This window comes from Marmota marmota, unplaced genomic scaffold (genome assembly GCF_001458135.2).
Source record: "Marmota marmota marmota unplaced genomic scaffold, marMar, whole genome shotgun sequence".
NCBI lineage: Eukaryota > Metazoa > Chordata > Mammalia > Rodentia > Sciuridae > Marmota > Marmota marmota.
Window position 1 is genome coordinate 21936483 of NW_026000037.1, and position 21351 is coordinate 21957833.

At 32.8% G+C, this 21351-nt stretch overlaps 1 protein-coding gene across 2 annotated transcripts in view; it reads right to left on the minus strand.

The window, feature by feature from the left end:
- Map3k2 (mitogen-activated protein kinase kinase kinase 2) overlaps positions 1–21351 on the minus strand; it is a 36795-nt gene that overhangs the window by 13372 nt on the left and 2072 nt on the right. The window contains exons 2-11 of one of the 2 annotated variants that reach the window (XM_015479084.2): positions 18888–19006; positions 17458–17498; positions 15372–15471; positions 11071–11184; positions 10501–10588; positions 4871–5001; positions 3953–4032; positions 1939–2006; positions 1680–1772; positions 784–990 (exon numbers count right to left, since the gene is read on the minus strand). In XM_015479084.2, the coding sequence (XP_015334570.1) occupies positions 784–990; positions 1680–1772; positions 1939–2006; positions 3953–4032; positions 4871–5001; positions 10501–10588; positions 11071–11184; positions 15372–15471; positions 17458–17498; positions 18888–19006 (1041 nt within the window). Of the gene's footprint in view, positions 1–783; positions 991–1679; positions 1773–1938; positions 2007–3952; positions 4033–4870; positions 5002–10500; positions 10589–11070; positions 11185–15371; positions 15472–17040; positions 17290–17457; positions 17499–18887; positions 19007–21351 lie in introns of those variants that run through there. The other variant, XM_048812139.1, reaches the window with a different exon arrangement.

Here is a 21351-nt window from a genome sequence, read left to right on the forward strand (position 1 = left end):
ATATATATATATATATATAAAGGATATTAAGGATATTCTTTTATTTTTTATCACTTTAAATACAGCTGTCTAAAGCAAAGAAAAAAACAACATAGTGTGGGGTTATAGACATAAAAACTAAAGTATGACAACACTAGCATAATAGGGAGAAATTCATAGCATACAATTTTTACTGCAATAAATATCTTTAAGAATGAATCTTTGATAAAGTCCAAATACTTTAAAATCTAGCCTTAGTTACCACTATAATCCATTCCTATGATTTAAGTAAGCTATCTCCCACATTAGCAAATATGAATTACTCTCAATTTTCAAATTGTCATGGCCTCTTATACATGTCACTTCATTAACTAGTGAATTTCTACTCAGGTCTTAGATCTACATTAAATGCAATACTATATTTATTTCTCTATATACCATTTATCCCATTAGACTATATCTTAGAGATCATGTTTGAAATCTCAGTTTTAGGAATTTGACAAGGATACATGGAATGGAACAGATGACAAATTGAATAGCTGATAACATTTTTTCTAATAAAAATGAAGGACAGAATTAACAAGAGTAATCAGCAATAATACCATTATTACACCAGACATTCCGGCCATTTTTAGAAACTCCCATTATGATCTCTTTTTTTTTTTAAGCACAAAATGCAAGTATGATCTCTTTTGAAAAGTCTTGTCTTACCATGAATACTCATTTGGTATTTATTCCTGTTAATATTATAAAATTCTGCAAGGTTCTGCTATACATTTCACTATGACAATTTTTGTTACTTACAACGGCTGGGTGGGCTGATGTCCATTACAGTCAAAGTAGGATTGTCTATGTCACTTCCCCTTCTTCTTATTCGACTATCATCATACTCTGGGGTAAAGATGCTGCTTCCACTACTAGTACTTAAGGAGTGATCAGTAGGACTGAAACTCACAGGAGATCTGAAGCTGGTCCCCTGGGTTCTTCTAGCTCTTGGAAAAGTTTTTCGACCTACAAAATGAAAACAGAATTAACTTATTCCTTTTGTTAATATGATTTAGTTTTAAAGTATTTAAAATTTATATGGTAGGAAACAGACATTTTTCTGGTAACTAGGCTAAAGAACTGAAATGGCAATAATTGTGGGGTTAAAAAAAAACTAGGATCTAAACATAAATTCAAATAGTAACTTATGTACATACATGCACACACACAAAATAAACTACAAAATAGAAGCCCTTCATTTTTGGATAAAAAAATAATTTATTCTCATTTCCAATGATTTTAAAATACAAAACAAAAACTAAAAAGTTTATAGGTAGTTTTTCCCCTAAAATGGACAATACATGTATGAATTTTATCATCAAGGAATAATTTTCTAATTAATCATTTTAAAATTATTCCTTTTCCCCCATATTTTATTGTATATTATAATTCTATATTTTAAATTGTGGAATTTGTCAAATTACTCCTTTTAAAAGAAAGAAAGATAAGTATTATTACATTTTAGAAACAATACTAAAATGTAACTACAGTTTTAGTTATGACCCAATTTCCTTAAAAAGGCTTTTTTTAAAACCAGAAAACTGATTCAAAAACAATTTTTATATTACACAAATGAAATTTTTCCTAACATTTTCTATTTAGTTTTATATTTGAGATTTTTCCAAAGTGTTATGATCTAACTGCCAGAAACTTACCATCATTATATTCTTGATGATGATATGAAACATGATACCTTCTTGGATATGTTCCTCCTTTTCCATACTTCTCAAAGATAGGGTTATCATAGTCTGTGAAGACATAAGAAAGCTACATCACAAAAAAGTCAAGTGTTTCTAATGATGAAAAGTATACGGACAAAATTTTTGATTTTTCAAAAATCTTCCCTCTCTCCTCCCCCGCTAAAACATTACTGTAACATAAATATTTAAATATTTAGAATTCATATAGTCTAACCTGAAAACTCCTGATGATTATCTGGGTAGCTCTGTGCCCTGGGCATTCGTGATTTTGGATAGCTTTCTCTATAAACAGAAAATGTCACATTAAATTAAATATTAAAATAAAATGTAAAAAATATTTAAGCCATATCTGTGTGTTTGTGGGTCTTTACAAACACTTATTTGATACATATAGGAAAAATGTATATTGCATACGGCTTTTAAAATTAACCTATATAGTGGTAAGAATGATGCATTTTGGAATCATAGTTATCTAGAAACACCTATCAGGCCAAGCTCTGTATAACCAAGATCATTTTTGCATCTGTATAAAAGAAATAATTTCAAACTCGTCAAATACACACACACACACACACACACACGTAAGCATTCAGGAGAGTACATTCCAAATAGTATTCACTATATAGTTTTCTAATTACTACTTCCCTAACTTTCTTAAATGTCTATCTTCAGGCAGACACTGACACAGACAAGAGTTTCATGTAGATAGACAACTGATCCCTAAAACCAAATAAAAAAATTCATAAAGCAATTCTAGGGATTAAATAAGTGAAGATTTTAATACTGACTGTGTGATACAGTATGACTACCAAGAACAATGTCCAATTACAATCAGAAGAGTGCACATTTATAAAAAAAAATTCACAGTTGCTACTTGATCCTGCTCACATCCCTGTATTACACAAAAAGTATTTGAATTTTTAAAATGTCAACCAACATACTAAGCCACAATTACAAAGAATTTAAGTTATTTCTGGTGCCAGGATGAACATAATCCTAACAGGGAAGCAACTCAAGAAATCTCCAAAACCAAATATATTAAATTTGGTGAGGATGTGGAGAAAAAGGTACGCTCATACATTGCTGGTAGGACTGCAAATTACTGCAGCCAATATGGAAAGCAGTATGGAGATTACTTGGAAGGACTGCAAATTACTGCAGCCAATATGGAAAGCAGTATGAAGATTACTTGGAAATCTGGGAATGGAACCACCATTTGACTCAACTATCCCTCTTCTCGGTCTATACCCAAAGGACTTAAAAACAGTATACTACAGGGACATAGCCACATCAATATTTATAGCAGCACAATTCACAATAGCTGAACTGTGGAGCCAACCTAGATGCCCTTCAGTGGATGAATGGATTTAAAAAATGAGGCATATAAACACAATTGAATTTGACTCAGCATTAAAAGAGAGTAAAATCATGGCATTTGCAAGTAAATGGATGAGGCTGGAGAAGATAATGCTAAGTGAAGTTAGCCAATCCCCAGAAAACAAATGCCAAATGTTTTCTCTGATATAAGGAGGCTGACTCAGAGTGGGGTAGGGAGGAGGAGTAAGGGAGGATTAGATGAATTCTAGATAGGAAAGAGGGGTGGTAGGGAAAGAAGGGGGCAGGGGATTAGCAAGGATGGTGGAATGTGATGGACATCATTATTCAAAGTACATGTATGAAAACTCGAATTGGGGGTCAACATACTTTATATACAAACAGAGATATGGAAAATTGTGGTATATATGTGTAATAAGAATTGTAATGCAAAAAAAAGTACATGTATAAAGGCATGAATTGGCGTAAACATACTTTATATACAAAGATATGAAAAAAATGTGCTCTATATGTGTAATAAGAATTGTAATGCATTCTGATGTCATGTATTTAAAAAATAAAATCAATTAAAAAATATGATAAGTTTCATAAGTACAGTTTTTAAAAATAAGCACACATAAATTCTAAGTTTGCATTTGGCTTCAAACACATCTTTGGCAAGCAGAAACACTTAAAACAGTATCATCAGATCATTTTAGCCAATAACACTGAGTTCCATGAGGTTAAGGGATTTATCTGCACTATGAAGAATTTCATTCACCATCAGTAAGAACAAATATCAATTAACTATATTCCCATAAATGTAGTACAAAGAGTTATTGATAATTCTACATGCTGTATATATGTGTATATTACTCATATGTATTAAAAAACAAAACTACAATTGACATTACCCATCCAAAGGACTATCAAGTGATGGACAACTTCCTGAGCCAGAATTTTCAGGGCTGCTTAAAGATAATGGATCCAGCATCTAGGAAAATAAAGAGTTCCATCATGATTCAATCTGATACAACCAAAAGTCTTTAAAAAATGTTTTATTGAGATAAAACTAACTCATTTAAAGGGCATAATTCTATGGCTCTTGATATACGGACAGCTGTGCAACCCTTACCACAATTTTTGAACACTTTCATTACCTTCAAAAGAAACCATACCCAATAGCAGTCACTCTCCGGAGTTATTCATTTCTAAATGTCTTGCACAGGTAGGCTTACTTCGAAGTTCCCTAATAGTCCTTTAAAATAATTAAAGCTAAAATGTTTCATATAATTTTACTTACTGAAAACTGAATGATGGCCCCACCCTAATTGAGACTAATTACACAGTGACTACTACTGCAGTAGTGTGATCATCCAATGTTAAGGAAATAATAGCAACTCTATAAAAACATTTTAATACTGAATTATTTTTGAAAAGTTATAAAAAGTTCACAAACCTCAGTTTCATAAAGTTAAATATTTGTAATTTTGTTCTTTCAAGTGTTAATATAAAAAATCTGAATGCTAGTTATCCCTGTGATTAAAAACAAATGCATTCATTCATTCATTTATGGGTAAGCAATATTAAGAAAGGTAGCCTTTCAGCAGTTTTCTGTATACTTCAATACATAAAGGCACATACAAGTTAATGTGCAGTTTCCTGTTTTTTTAAATGATTTTGTTCACTTAAGAAAGATACAGGATTGGAGAAGAGAAAATACACACACACACAACACACACACACACACACTCAGATACTTGCCAAATCACACTGACTTTTACCAATATCCCTTTAAATAAAATGAAAAATAACATCTGACTTCAGCTTACTTGGTCCATGCTCTCTGGAATGAATTCTCCTTCACTGTTGATACTAGTGAATGACCCATTCCGGGCTACCTGGTGTAATTCATCTGGAATGTATCCTGGGGGAGGAGAGCTTCTATCTCTATTAGTGGGACCTGAAAGGAAGAAAATTATGTGATTTATAAATATCAGAAAGAAAAAAATTGGAGTATAACTAAATAGGCTAATTGGGCATATGCCTGTAACCTTGACAACTTGGGAGGCTGAGGCAAGAGGATCACAAGTTTAAGGCCAGCCTTAGCAACTTAGTGAGACCCCCATCTCAAAAAATTAAGAGTTGAAGATATAGCTCAGTGGCAAAGTATCCCTGGGTTCAATCCCCAGTACCAAAAAATACTAAATAGTCTGTATTTCTGAACTATATCAAAATAATTTAAGCAAATGAAACCCAGTGTTTATTAACATTTATCAGAACATTCATGTTTGTAAAACTTCAGATATTCTTACAACCATTCTAAACTCCCACCCTACTTTAATTATTAACCTCACTGTGATATCCATTTATACTTATCAGGTGCTCTTCTGACTGTTGACAACTACATTATATTTGATGATATATCATAGAATTTTTTTTCACAAGATCTTTATTTTACATTTATGTAGTGCTGAGGATCAAACTCAGTGCCTCAAGCATGCTAGGTGAGCACTCTACCACTGAGCCATAACCCCAGCCAGATGGAATTTTAGATAAATAAATACCACCACTTTTGAATTTATTGCAGATAATTCATATTTGTAAACTTTTTACATAACTTGTAGAAAGCATCATAATGTAGTGAAAGCATGGAGTCAGACCTTAGTTTAATCTTGGTTCAAGTTATTTACCAGCTGAGTGTCATTGGGAAAGTTACAAGATCATCACCTATTCCTAGTTTGTAAACATGGGACTAATTCTCCTTTTTGCAAAAATGTTGTGGTGATAAAATAATTCATGACAAATGAATTCTATCCACATTTGTCTCCATGATATTCTTTCCATTCCTCTTATCTTTAGATACCTTAAGTGAGATTACTTCTTAAGTCATTTAGTCCCTATTAGGGTATTTTAAATTTGGAATCCTGGACTATATTTCTGGGCACGTAAAATTAAGTCTGTGTGGCAAACCATATTCCTGGAATTTAAATTTCTTTGTAGTTTAGAAAAATGGAGAAATCTGGCTTCCATTTAAGATAGTCCTTTAATTAATCACAATTCTTATCAGATAAAAATCCATCTTATTTTAATGTGGTTCTTTGGAAATAATGCTATGTTTATGAATATAATTTCTCCCTCACCTTATAATTTTTTGAAATTAAACTAGCAAAAAAGCTTTATCTTTGTGTAAACAGGTCATTTTAAGTATATGCCAGCACTTGTTAGTGAGAAAGAGAGCAAGGTAATTACCAAATTCACACTTATCTGTAAAATGTTTAGGGGCTCAATCTGAGTCAGGGTTGATTGAGGCTCTGTTAACTAATAGCCAAAGGAACAAATTGAACCCTAATATTTTTATTCTTCCACATACCACTGGTTATAAAAGACTGATATATTCTACTACTAAAAGGAAATAGGGAGAAAAGAGACTATGAAAATTCCTCTTTTTTAGGGGGTAGGTACTGGGGACTGAACTCAGGGGCACTTAGCCATGGAGCCACATCCTGAGCCCTATTTTGTATTTTATTTAGAGACAGGGTCTCAGTGAATTGCTTAGTGCCTCGCTTTTGCTGAAGTAGGCTTTGAACTCCAGATTCTCCTGCCTCAGTCTCCCAAGCTACTGGGATTACAGGCGTGTGCCACTGCACCCAGCACTCCATCTCCTTTCTTGGTAGCCCATTTTTCTTAACCTCTGTTAGTAATGGGCATGCTAATGCACTATTGGTAATTCTAGTCAATTTCTGATTTTTTTTTCCCCTTAATGCCAGCACTAAGGTCAAACAACAAAAATATTTATTGGTAGAATAAGACAGAGGTATTCAGTACAATTTTAATCTAAAAGGAATTTAAAACATCAGCTTAATGCATCAAATTCCATTGTATATATATATGTCACATTTTTTTAATCCATTTATCTACTGAAGGGAATCTAGGTTGGTTCCCACAGTTTAGTTATTATGAATTGTGCTGCTATAAACATTGATGTGGCTGTGTCCCTGTAGTATGCTGTTTTTAAGTCCTTTGGGTATAGACCGAGGAGAGGGATAGCTGGGTCAAATGGTGGCTCCATTCCCAATTTTCCAAAGAATCTCCATACTGCTTTCCGTATTAGCTGCACCAATTTGCAGTCCCACCAGCAATGTATAAGTGTGCCTTTTTCCCATATCCTTGTCAACACTTATTGTTTGTCTTCATAATAGCTGCCATTCTGGCTGGAGTGAGATGATACCTTAGAGTAGTTTTAATTTGCATTTCTCTAATTGCTAGAGATGATGAGCATTTTTTCATATATTTATTGATTGATTGTATATCCTCTTCTAAGAAGTGTCTGTTCAGGTCCTTGGCCCATTTATTGATTGGGTTATTTGTTTCATTTGGTGCTTAGCTTTCTGAGTTCTTTATATACCCTAGAGATTAGTGCTCTACATGATGTGTGAGGGGTAAAGATTTGCTGTCTATTTTCACCTCACTGATTGTTTCTTTTGCTGAGAAGAAACTTTTTAGTTTGAGTCCATCCCACTTATCGATTCTTAGTTTTAATTCTTATGCTATGGGAGTCTTATTAAGGAAGTTGGGGCCTAATCCCACATGATGAAGATTAGGGACTACTTTTTCTTCTATTAAACACAGAGTTTCTGGTTTAATTCCTAGGTCTTGATCCACTTTGAGTTAAGTTTTGTGCATGGTGAGAGATAGGGGTTTAATTTCATTTTGTTGCATATGGATTTCCAGTTTTCCCAGCACCATTTGTTGAATAGGCTATCTTTTCTCCAATGTATGTTTTTGGTGCCTTTGTCTAATATAAGATAATTGTAATTGTGTGGGTTAGTCTCTTGTGTCCTCAATTCTGTACTACTGGTCTACCAGTCTGTTTTGGTGCCAATATCATGCTGTTTTTGTTACTATTGCTCTGCAGTATAGTTTAATGTCTGGTATAGTGACGCCACCTGCTTCACTCTTCCTGCTAAGGATTGCTTTAGCTATTCTGGGTCTCTTATTTTTCCAGATGAATTTCATGAATGTGTTTTCTATTTCTATGAGAAATGCCATTGGGATTTTGATCAGAATTGCATTAAATCTGCATAGTGCTTTTGGTAGTATGGTAATTTTGATAATATTAATTCTGCCTATCCAAGGGCAAGGTAGATCTTTCCATCTTCTAAGGTTTTCTTTGATTTCTTTCTTTAGGGTTCTCTAGTTTTCATTGTATAGATCTTTCACATCTTTAATGAAAGAGGTATCCCAAGTATTTTTTTTTTTTGAGGCTATTGTAAATGGGGTATCCTAATCAAATCTTTTGCTTTGTCCCACTCTTCTGTTTCCTATTTGTCCTTTTGTCCTCTTCTACTTTTGCCCTTCAAATACATAATCTCATGCTATCCTTAATGACCACATATCAGTAGTTTTGAATAATGAAATGCTTTTATCTTTTTTTAAAAAATGCACATTATCAACACTTTGTACAAACTGAAGACAACACATAGAACTGAAGAGTTAAGAGCACACCTGCCACCAGGCTTGGTGGTACATGCCTGTAATCCCAGCAGCTCAGGAGGCTAAGGCAAGAGAATGGTGAGTCCAATGCTGGCCTCAGCAACTTAGTGAGGTACTTAGCAACTCAGTAAGACCCTATCTTTAAATAAAAAAAAAAAGCACTGGGGGTGTGGCTCAGTGGTTAAGTGCCCCTAGGTTCAAACCCCAGTACCAAAAAGAAAAAACACATCTGAGGGCTGTTTAAACTAAACAGTTTGTCCATTAGGCTTATTGACATACAAGGTGAAAATCTGGTGAATGATAGTTTCTGAACAGATATGTAAATAATCCATCAAACTCTTGAGGTCATTTTCAGATATGCTAGATAATAAATATTTTGGAAAAAAAAAAAGAAAAAACACATCTGCCTCTCCCAAACCTTACTAAGGCCACCTTATGATACAGCACATAGGATCTTTATTTCTTTATATCATAACCTTAATTATAGCAATACAGGAGCTGGGGTTATAACTCTATTCTATTTATATAATTAAAACATATTCCTGATAAATATATGTAAAGCACTTGCCTCATGCATATGAGGCACTGGGTTCGATCCTCAGCACCACATAAAAAGAAATAAAGATATCGAGTCTATCTTTTAAAAAAATATAGCAATACATTATTAATGGTAAGTAAAAACTGAATAATAAGAAAGTATAATAAAGGCAAAATGTGATATTTTTTGGCAATCTTTATTGTGATTGCATTCTTCAATTATTAAGACCTTACAGAAAGTTTTAGGAACTTAAGAATCTAGTCTATTAATTTTAATATGCTAGAATTACTTTTTCCCCCTCTCTTCTTTTATCTTGTGAGTGTGTGTGTGTGGGGGTTTACTGGGGATTTAACTCAGGGACATTAGACCACTGAGCCACATGCCCAGCCCTGTTTTTTTTTTTTTTTTTAAATACATGACAGTGGAATGTATTACAATTCTTATTACACATATAGAGCACAATTTTTCATATCTTTGTATACAAAGTATGTTCGTGCCAATTTATGCCTTTATACATGTACTTTGTTTTTTTTTCATTACAATTCTTATTACACATATATCCCACAATTTTTCATATATCTATTTGTACGTAAAGTAGGTTGATACCCAATTCATGTCTTCATACATGTACTTTGGATAATGATGTCCATCACATTCCACAATCCTTGCTAATCCCCTGCGCCTCCTCCCTTTCCCTCCCTCCCCTCTGCCCTATCTAGAATTCATCTATTCATCCCATGTTCCCCCTCCCTACCCCATTATGAGTCATCCTCCTTATATCAGAGAAAACATTCTGCATTTGTTTTTGGGGGATTGGCTAACTTCAGTTTAGCATTAGCTTCCCCAACTCCATCCATTTACCTGCAAATGCCATGATTTTATTCTCTTTTAATGTTGAGTAAAATTCCATTGTGTATATATGCCACACTTTTTTTATCCATTCATCCACTGAAGGGCATCTAGGTTGGCTCCACAATTTAGCTATTGTGAATTGTCCAGCCCTGTTTTTTGTATTTTATTTAGAGACAGGGTCTTACTGGGTTTGCTTAGTGCCTTGTTTTTGCTGACACCGGCTTTGAACTTGGGAACAAATGCCTCAGCCTCCCAAGCTGCTGAGACTACGGGAGTGTGCTACTGCAACCAGTCCCTCTATTCTATTTATATAATTAAAAGCTTACAAGGCTTTATTTGAATTTATTGAACATTAAAGTACTGTGAATATACATACAAAGAATCCTGATTGAAGATTGCTAATACTATAATATGTAAAACTAATTTCCAAGGAACAACAGACACTAAAAACTAGTTAACTTAGATAAATTGCAGAGTATAGAAATGGGGTGCTATTTAGGAATATGTTTAGGTGTTGCCCTCCATTAAGAAATTGAGAAATCAACCATTTCCTGACTCAGATATTAGCTTTCTTACCTATTATGGAAAGCCGCTTTTTCCTCTCTGTTTCAAATCCTGCGTTATCCAAACCTTCTAGTGATGACAATGGTTCTAAATTAGTAGCCTACAAAAGAAAAAGGGCATGAGTGCTATTTTTTTCCCAAAGGGCTTTAAGCAGAATTCTCTCCCCTACCAAATACAACCTAGTTATTATATATTGTTATCAAATCTTCTACTCTTAGAAATTGTAATCCTGCCAGGCATAGTGACCCATGACAATAATCTCAGCTGTTCAGGAGGCTGAGACTACAGGATCACTTGAGTTCAAGAGTTCAAAGATGGCCTGGGCAACATAGTGAAATTCTATTAAAAAAAAATCATTTAATCCTAACATGATTCTTCAAAGCTGTCAGTTTCTATATATTATTTCTATATAGTATATTATTCTTATTTGTAATTTTGAGTATGTAGTTTTGAGGGGTAGAGATATGATAGCGTGTACACACACACACACACACACACACATATACTTGTTTCATATATTAACTTTTATAGAATTAAGTCCCATAAATTCTTCCTGGAGAGGAAAAAATCCCTTATTCATACCTGTGCACTTCCATTTATCACAAGTAATATCTTGAGGCTCTTCATATGAATACTACGATCCAGCAGTTCTACAGCTTTGTCCAGGTCATCTTGAGTAGTTAATGGAATTACCAACTAAATAAAAAGAAACATAAGGAATCATGTGGTCATCTCACCAGGTCAAGTTCTTTCATGAATATCTATTACAAGAGAATTATAAATCTCAAAATACTCTTTGATTTGTTACTAGAATTAAATTCTAAATGAGTATATTTTTAAATAACCCTGCTTTATATACTTGCCTCAGTGTACTTCTCTAATGTTATACTTCAACATGTGAGGGAGCAGAAGCCATAACTGGTGGTATCACTCTCGTGAATAAAATGTTATACAGGACAGAGGCACCTGAGGTCTATGAGATAAAGTGTGACTCACATAATTTAAGAAAAACAAAATGACTTTTCTTTTTCAAAAAGAATGTCAACTTAGAGGCTTATGAAAACTCTATTAATAACATCAAAGTACATCCATTTCACTGAAAAAGGGATAAGATAAAAACAAATACCATACTTGTTAACAAACTCTACTAAGTATAGCATCTGGGCCATTTAAAATGTGATGCCCACTTAGGTTGGGGTCCTCTATAGTAAAAAATCCCTTAAGGATAAGGATCCCCAACTTCAGGCACAGTGGCCTGCCAAACATCACACGAATGAGCTCAATCTGCACACAAACCTTCTAGTTGGCATACTGTACACTCATTCTGTGCAGATTTCTCTAAAAAAGGTCCTTGTTTTAATGAAGATGCTAGGCACATATATAATCCAGGAGTAATATCAATTCCACCATTCATTCTGCTTGCATTTACTTATTCTGTACAAGTTTTATTTCCAATTTATTTTTATAGCTAATTGTATATTACTACAAGCTATCAACTAAGTACTGGGCTCTTTTATCTCTGTAAGAAATGTTTTCTAATAAACTGTTTGGTATCAGAGCTCAAGCCTGATCTACTGATTTGCTTAATTAAATCCATTTCACTTTCCTATCAATTATGAACCATATTTGTGTATCTTTATTTTTAAACAAAAACTATCTATCTATTTATTTATTGTGGTGCTAGGAATGGAACCCATAACCTCAAGCATTCTACCACAGAACTATGCCCCCAACCCCATGTTTGTATTATCTTGCTCCTATCTTCAATACTCTATTTTTATAATCCTGATATGATCCCTCACATCTTAATGTCACCTGTTATAAAATGTAAAATGAAGACAGAGTCAAGAATAAGTTCCAACTTATCTAAATTATACTAAATAAATCACAGAATGTTTGTTTGTTTGGTGAATCATTTTAGCCTCATTCATGAAATTTGTTTCCCTCTGGCTTATTTTTGGTAAATCAGAAGTACGTTTCTAAATCCTTTCTGAAAATAAAACTAAAAATTAAGTCTAAATACATATTATAAGTATATATTAAATAGAACTTAATAGAGACAAAATTATCTTCCTTTTTTTACATAATCAAATCTGAAAACAATCCATATAAGGGGTGGTAGTTTTATGGACCTGTAGACAAGCAAAAAACCATTTATTTTATTTTTATTCTACTTCTTTATAAATATTTTTTCTAGCATAACATGAATTCCTCTTTTGACAATGAACATTATTTCATAAATACCAAGTTTTCCAAAATTGAAAGAACCAAGAAATTTAAGCAGCAGAACACAACAGACACTAGTATGGCAATATGTAAATCAATGGATGTGTAACTGATGTAATTCTGCAATCTGTATATGGGGTAAAAATGGGAGTTCATAACCCACTTGAATCAAAGTGTGAAATATGATATATCAAGAAATTTGTAATGTTTTGAACAACCAACAATAAAAAATTAAAAAAAAAATAAGCTGGAATTAGTTGAATTTTTTTTAATTTATTAGTTGTAGATGAACACAATACCTTTGTATTATTTATTTATTTATTTTTATGTGGTGCTGAGGATTGAACCCAGTGTCTCACACATGCTAGGCAAGTGCTCTACCACTGAGCCACAACCCCAGCCCCAGATTGGCTGAATTTGTTGGTTTGGCTCCTCTTTACCTAATAAAGTGATGGCTATATGTATCATGTGTTGCTGGGATGGGTATGGAGGTGTTCAGGCAAAGGAAAGATTTTCTAAGATCTTTCTTATTTTAGATAGTAGAGAAGGAAAACTATAAGATTTTTCCTAGTACCACCAAAATACAACATCCTGGGTTCGGTTTGGGACAACATTCTGATGTGAATCAGGACTGGTTAGCTCACTGAAAATAGATTCTCACATAACCTCGGGGCTGTAAGAAATCTTAAATGCAATCTTACCCTAATACTACCTCTACTACATTCCTGCAAAGAGGCCTCTCACATTTTATAATGTCAGAATCACTTATAAAATCCCTTTAAAAAGCACGAGAAAAATAAACTAAAATGAGAAGAATATTCAATTTTTTTTTTAAAGAAAATAAGAAAGAGTTCCTGAAATTACAAAATCAGACAACTTGATGCCAATACTCTAGAAACCCAGGACGGGGGTGGGGGGATTGGAAGAACTGAGGGAAAAAAAACCAAAATAAACAAACAAAAAACCCAGCTATTCTAGGAGTCAGCACAGGTACAATATGGACAAATGTCAAAACAACCCCATTTTTTGTGCCTAACCTACCAGGCGACAATATTGTAGTCTTAATGTATTTAGGCATATGAAAGTTTTCCCATGATACACTTTGAGACCACACACACACACACACACACACACACACACACATATACACACACAGAGTGATGTCTTGGTTCCCTAGAATCATACTGTGAAATAAGGATTCAAATTTATTATATGGGAAAAAGATACTAGGAAACACTGGTAGGGGAATGGGGGAAACAAGGAAAGGAAGGAGGTTCATGAAGGGTGTATTATTCAGCAAGTTATCACTTTCAGCAAGCGCAGTCCATTCATCTGCACTACCCTGGGGTCATAATTCTAGAAATCCCTCAGAGTCCCAAGGGCTGGCAGCTAGAAATCAGACCAGCATGTACAGAAATAAAGTGCCAAGATCGGGCTGAGCAGTAAGATGTGTTTATGGCTAAATAAAAATCCAACAAGTATTTGAAAAATAAAATTTCAAGCTATTACTACAGAGGATATGGATTTTTACTTTATCAAAATAATATAGTGATTTCTTCAGACAGGCATTACTTGCTACATTAGTATTCAATTTGGTTTTAAATTAATAATTACCTCATTTAAAATCTACTATTTTCAAATGTTTTATTTGAACAGTGCTTTAACATTTACAAAGCAGTTTCACATGTTTTCTCTTAAGGTAAGTTTATCAAGATTTCCACTGTTATTCTATCCCCATTGGTACCTTCCCTATTTCTAAAACATACAAGTCTTTTCCATTTTAGGATCTCTATATGAACTGCTCTCAAGCTGCTTTCTCTCCCAGCAACATTCTTCCCCTAAAACTTGTTGCAGGGTTTCATACTAATGTTTCCGTGTCTAGTGGAGATATTTACTAAATGTCACCATCTTCCCAATTAGAATAAGTTACACTGCATGTTTATATGTAAAAATACAGCCTACTGTCATGTATAGCTAAAAAGAATTTAAAAATTATTTATTCAAGGAAAAAAAATGTCACCACCTCAGTTACTTCCTTAATACCATGAATACCTACTGTCCTTGTCTTTATTCATCAACACAATGCATTTCCTTCAAAGAACTTCACATATAAACAATTAATTTATAAATTGCTTCATACTACAAATCTATAATGCCAACCCCAGGAGAAGCTGTTCTTCAGTGCCAGAGCCCTTAAAATCACATGTTCTGACTCCCAAACATAACAATCTAATCTGTCCTAACCAATAGAAAATAATCCTTTAAGTTTCAACTAAATTGTCTGACTACCAAGGTTCCATTGTCTGCAGCCAAGTACAGTATGAGAGAAAAAGATCATTTAGCAATAAAATAATAGAATAAAAATAAAAAATATATAAGTAGTTACATATAAAGTATAACCAAGTGGTACATATATTTCCTGCTAGCATAGACTCTTATTCAATTATTTGCACAACAGTTGAACCTTCTATTATCTCCATAATGGGAAAAAATCCATTTTGATCAGTTAGAATTTACAAATTTACCTGAGATATTTTGTCTAACATACCATATTCTTATCAATAACTAAATAAAAACACAAAAGTCCTAAAATGATATGAAATGCACACACTTATTCTAAAATAAAGACTACCAAAAGTTAAACTGTATTTGTTTACCTCGTTATTGGTATAATGTAGATCCATAGACTGTCCAAAGGCAATTTTGGCTTTAGATCTCAGATCTCCCAGTTTAACTGGTCTGGGAAACTGAAGGATTCTATATAGACAAAATTTTAAAATATTTTATTTATTTTACGCAGTTAAATATATACAACATTTCCAAAATACAAAATTAAGCAAAAGTTATGCACATATTCACTTCAACAGTTCATTTTCTATTTATTTATTTACTTTTTCCACATTTTTTACTAGTGCATTGTACTTGTATACAATGGTGGAATTCACTGTTACATACTCATATATGCACACAATATGATGATATAATTTGGCTAACATCACTCCCTAGCACTCCCCCTTCCAAATCCTTCTACCCTCTGGTCCCTTTCTTCTGTTCTACTTATCACCCTATACTTTTCTTTTCCTTCTTTCTCTCTAGCATCCACATGAGAGAAAATATAGGCAAATGACTTTTTGAATTTGGCTTATTTCACTTAACATAATGATCTTAAGTTCCATTCATTTTCCTGCAAACATAATTTTATGTTTTTTATGACTATAACAGCTCATTTTTATTGAGTATACAAATTTTTCAACATGAAGTTTAAAAACTCTGAAGTTTGTTTGCTCTATCCTAATTTTAAAAAACAATTCTCAAAACTTCAGTTTTTAATCCACACTGAAAATGTTAAAGAGCAATATAAAACATCCACTGAGGAATGTGATCAAATTTATGTGACAAATGCACAGCAGAATACAATGAAACTGTTAAAAAAAAAAAAAGTAAAATTGTTCTTTGGGGATTCAAATTTTTACTCTCTGTACCCTTACCAACTCAACATTTTTTTTGGTACTGGGGATTGAACTCAGGGATGCTTAACCACTGAGCCACATTCCAGTCCTTTTTTGTCTATTATTTAGAGGCAGGGTCTCACTAAGTTGCTTAGGGTCTTGCTAAATTGATGAGGCTGGCTTTGAACTCTCGATCCTCCTGCCTCCTCCTCTCAAGCTGTTGGGATTACAGCATGTGCCACCACACCCTGCTTCAACTCAACATTTTTGAGCAAATATGTTATGTAAGCCTGTCTCCAAAATAAACATTTTAAAGGGATTGAAATATTGAAAGAAAATAAAATTATATAACATTTCTTCCCATATTCCAAAAGACTAGCCTGCACTGCCTTAGAGAGCATGCATTAAAGCTTGGATACTACCACACTGGATTATAAATTCCATAACAAAAGCCCACATCTGCTTTGGTCCCATTATGCCTAACATATAGTAAGTACTCAATAAATAGGACTGAATGAAAACTTGGGGAAACATTCCTAAAAGAATCTTTTATAAGAAAGTAGAATGAATAATGATTCTATGGTATGTCTGGTATATTTCATTTTTCTCAACATCTATCTGTAAAACATCTTTACATCTTCATATTTTATGATTTGTGACCCATTTTAAAGTGTTTAGAACTAACAGATGAGTAAATTAACTACAGGGACACTAAAAGTAGAAATAAAATCACTTTTCTCTAACTACTTTCAGGTCATGTTAGTAATTTCGTTGTTAACTATCACTACTACCACTTTTGCACTGACATACAGATACCAAGTGGAAGGTTAAACTTATATCTCTGCTAAAATAACTTGCAGCCACCATTCCAACTCACCTTCCTCAACATTACCAACGAAATACATGTCATAGCATTGAGGTCTCTTGAGAATAATCAAAATTATAAATATTAAGTCCACATATATTAATTCTGTATAGTATCTGGAGGGATGATACAATTGTAAGAAGAAATATATTTAATTTCCACTGAGCAAAAGTAAAAGGAAATGCAATAAGGGCTGCTTTATGCAGTGGCCTTACTTAGTTTCTGATATTGCAAAGTAAAAACATTAATCAGTTCTAATGTTTAGGCAGAATTTTAACAAACTCCAGTCTAAGTCACATGTTACATACTACCAAAGACTACTCGTTTCTCAATTTTAGGCCACGAAATTCATTCACATATGGAAAAAACCTTTAGAGCTTAATCAGAATATATGTTTTACTAAATGAAGTGGCATGTTTCCTTCCTTACCTTTTTTCTCCTCTATGTTCAAATTTCACTCGGACATCATTCTATAATGAAATGACAAACCAATCGTAATTATTCAGATAAAACTTTTAGAATTTCTAAAATCATATTTTTTTCTTAGCCATTCATTTAATATAAAACATAAAGGAAAGAAGGTTTCATTTTCAAAGCCAGTCCAATCATTTGATAATATCTGTTAAAAAGCTCAGCTGAGAATTATGTTGGTGAAACTAGGCACAATAGGAAAGAACCCTAAGAGCTATTAGTGAAGGAACCAAGGATATGAAACATTTACTGATCCTGTTATAGGGAAATACGTAATACTTTATCATAGTCGCCCTTATTCATGTGGTAAATGTTCTAAGATTCCCCATCTTATTGACAACTTTCACCTCTTCTCTTAACCACCCATTATGTCCCATCATTCTGTATATAGGTTAACTACAAAAACTATAAAAGTCAATTTAATTTGGGGAAGTGGGATACCGGGGATTGAACCCAGAGGCACTTAATCATTGAGCCACATCCCCAGCCCTTTTTTATTTTGAGACAAGGTCTAAGTTGCTTAGGCCCCCGTTAAGTTACTGAGGCTGGCTTTGAACTTGTGATCCTCCTGCTTCAGCCTCCCAAGCCACTGGGATTATAGGCATGTGCCACTGTACCTAGCTCAATTTAAGTTTTTATACATATCCTATATATAAGATGATGGGGCATCGGAGTTAAAGAAAGCACTTAACAGCTTCTCTTTGGCATATCCAAATTGCCAGAATCACAGCTCTGGTACTTTGGGGCTATTATTAAGTTATTAAGGATTACTTGAACACATGATACTGTGGCAGTCAATCTTATAACTGAGGTTATACTAATTTTGACAGGTAGTAAAATATACATCATAAATAAAATAGACAAACGTAAATTAATGTTCTAGGCAGGAGAGAGCAACAGAGCAAGATTTTACCATGCTACTCAGAACATCACTACTACTGAAGACTTAAGAACTGTTTATTTCTGGAATTTGCCATCAAATATTTTAGGCCTCAGTTGACATATGGGTAAACCCGTGGAAAGCAAAACCACAGATAAGGAGGAACTACTATATTTCCACTTTTCATACTGGGCATCACAAATGAATTTCATTTATAAGAATTAAAATCACCTTCATTTGTAAATAGCCAGAGTAGATTATTTGAAGGAAAATTGCTTAAGTGCTTTAAGAATGAATAAAATAACACCTTTAGAAAGCAGTTACCACATTAAATAAAACTATGTTTTTTTAATGTATACTGTCCCGGGAAAATGTATATAACAAAACATTTGGCTCAAAAGTATAAAAGATACACACACTAAATTAGTCTTTTATAGGATCAGAACATTAAAGGAAATAATTCATAAAACAACAAAATATACTTATAAAAATATTATTGAACAAATACCTGCTTTTTTGGTGATGAAGATTTTGTTTTTCTGGTTTCCTGTAAGGATAATGCTGGTCGACTGGCCTTATGAAGGACAGCCAAATCTTGCATGATTGAGTTCAAAGCTTGCTGATCATCTAGGTATTTTTAAACATACACAGAATTGTAATTCCAATATATACTTATCACAGACATTGAACAAAATTTATATGAAAGTTAATAAAAATGCATTGATTTAATGTAAAACTACATCTAGAACATTTTAATACCTACACTTTTGGTGAAATAAAATTTTAATTATTTTTAAAAATGAAAACAAAAAAGAAGGAGTCCACACAAGACATTTATAGGCGAGACAAAGTCATTCTGATTCTTCTAAGGATTAAACATTTTAGGATAAGGATCAAAACAGCCCTATTACTATAAATTCTTTTCCATAACACCTAAACAAACATAAAGACATCTGGGGAGGGGAGGGGAGAGAGTATGGGGGTAGGAATGGTAGTAGAATGAATCAGACATTATTATCCTATGTATGTATATGATTACATGACCTGTATAAGTCTACACTCCATTTATGTATGATGTGTCAAAATGCATTCTACTATCCTAATTAGAACAAATTTTTTAAAAAGACATCTTAAAATCTTAATAAAAACAATTGGGAAAAATAAAGCAACTTGTAAAATAATCATTAAGTATTTATATTTTTATCATTACTATGCTGAGTTTTAAAAATATCTTTATTTTGCTTATTTATTTTTATGTTGTGCTGAGGATCAAACCCAGTGCCTCATATGTGCAAGGCAAGCACTCAGCCATTGAGCCACAACCCCAGCCCCAAGTATTTATAGTTAAAGTGCAGACTTTAAAGCTTCATCTGTGGATATGGACCTGCTGATATTTGGAACGGATCCCTCAAATTTCTTCACCATCAGAGCTGACAAGACCATAAACATAACAGAATATCTAAGAATTTTGGCCAGTAACAATTTAGAAAGTTAACACTACAGGAAAATTTATTTTCTTAGAAAAAGTACCAAATCCAGAAAACTAAGTTTCATGAACCATGAACTTTTGGCTTCTTCCAAACATATTAAAGATTTCTTTTATAAAAATTTTAGATGTTTTTTATTAGTGCATTATAATTATATATGGGATTTGATATTACATTATTTGTTTATACACACAATATAAAAGTAAAATTTGGTCCATATGAAGATTTCTTTTTGATTCCATGTATGTATGTCAAAATATATTCTATTGTCATGTATATCTAAAAAGAATAAATAAAAAATAGAAAACAAAAGAATTGATTTGTTTTTGAAACTATAAAGAATATGCCTCTCAGCAATGCCAATTATAAACTATCTAGAAGACTTTAGGGACAAGTTAACTGACTTTCATTAATAAATCAATTCTACTAATAATTATTAACAATTGGTAAATAAAAGAAACAAAAACTTCATAGTTTACATTTTGGTCTATAATAATTTATGTTCCAGGATGGGTCCGGTGGCCCACGCCTGTAATTACAATGACTCAAGAAGTTGAGGCAGGAGGATGGTAAGTTTGAGGTCAGCCTCAGCAATTAGGGAGACCCTGTCTCAAAATATAAAATAAAAAAGACTGAGGACGTAGTTCAGTGGTGAAGTGCCCCTGGGTTCAATTAATTCCCAGTGCCAAAATGATAATAATAATAATAATGTTATAATAATAACATAAGTTTTAATACATAGCATCACAATGTCCAAAAATAGAAATATTATTATAATAACATCATCATCATCATCATATTTGTGTTGCTTAATAGTAATTAAAACATGGTACATCCTGTAAAGGAAATTATTATAAACAATCTGACAATTCAAGAGTTTCAATAGTCTTTCAAACACAGTTGACTTCCCTAATTTATTAATTTTTAATAATGTTCAAGATATTCTATTCCATAGTAAAAGTATTTGCATGTTAAAATTTAAAATAATTACAATTGTTTTAATAATAAATTCCAGTTAAATGAAAATTTTATAATCATTTACGAAGAATCCTTTGTAAAATAAAATTGTCATGTTAGCTTAACCAAATAGGTAACTGAGTCAATCAGATACAATATAATTACAACAAGTGATGCATAAATAGGTTCATGCCAGCCTATGTTACTTATTGATTAAGAAAATAAATTTTCTCTCAGGTTAAATAAGCTCAGAATGATATCAACCAACTGAAATAAAATCATCTGATGTGACCTTCTTGAGGAATGTTAAAATGCTTAATTCTGTACAGGGGAGAGGAAAACTCAAATATTTAAATGTATTTATGTTGTTTTAATTATTTTATTAGAAAAATCTTTAGCACTTGAATTCAGAGTTTATATATATATATATATATAGTATCATAATGTTCAAACAGAAAATCTCTTATATTTACATGTTTATTTCTTTGTTAAGAAACATGAGTTGGGCTAGGAATGTAGCTCAGTGGC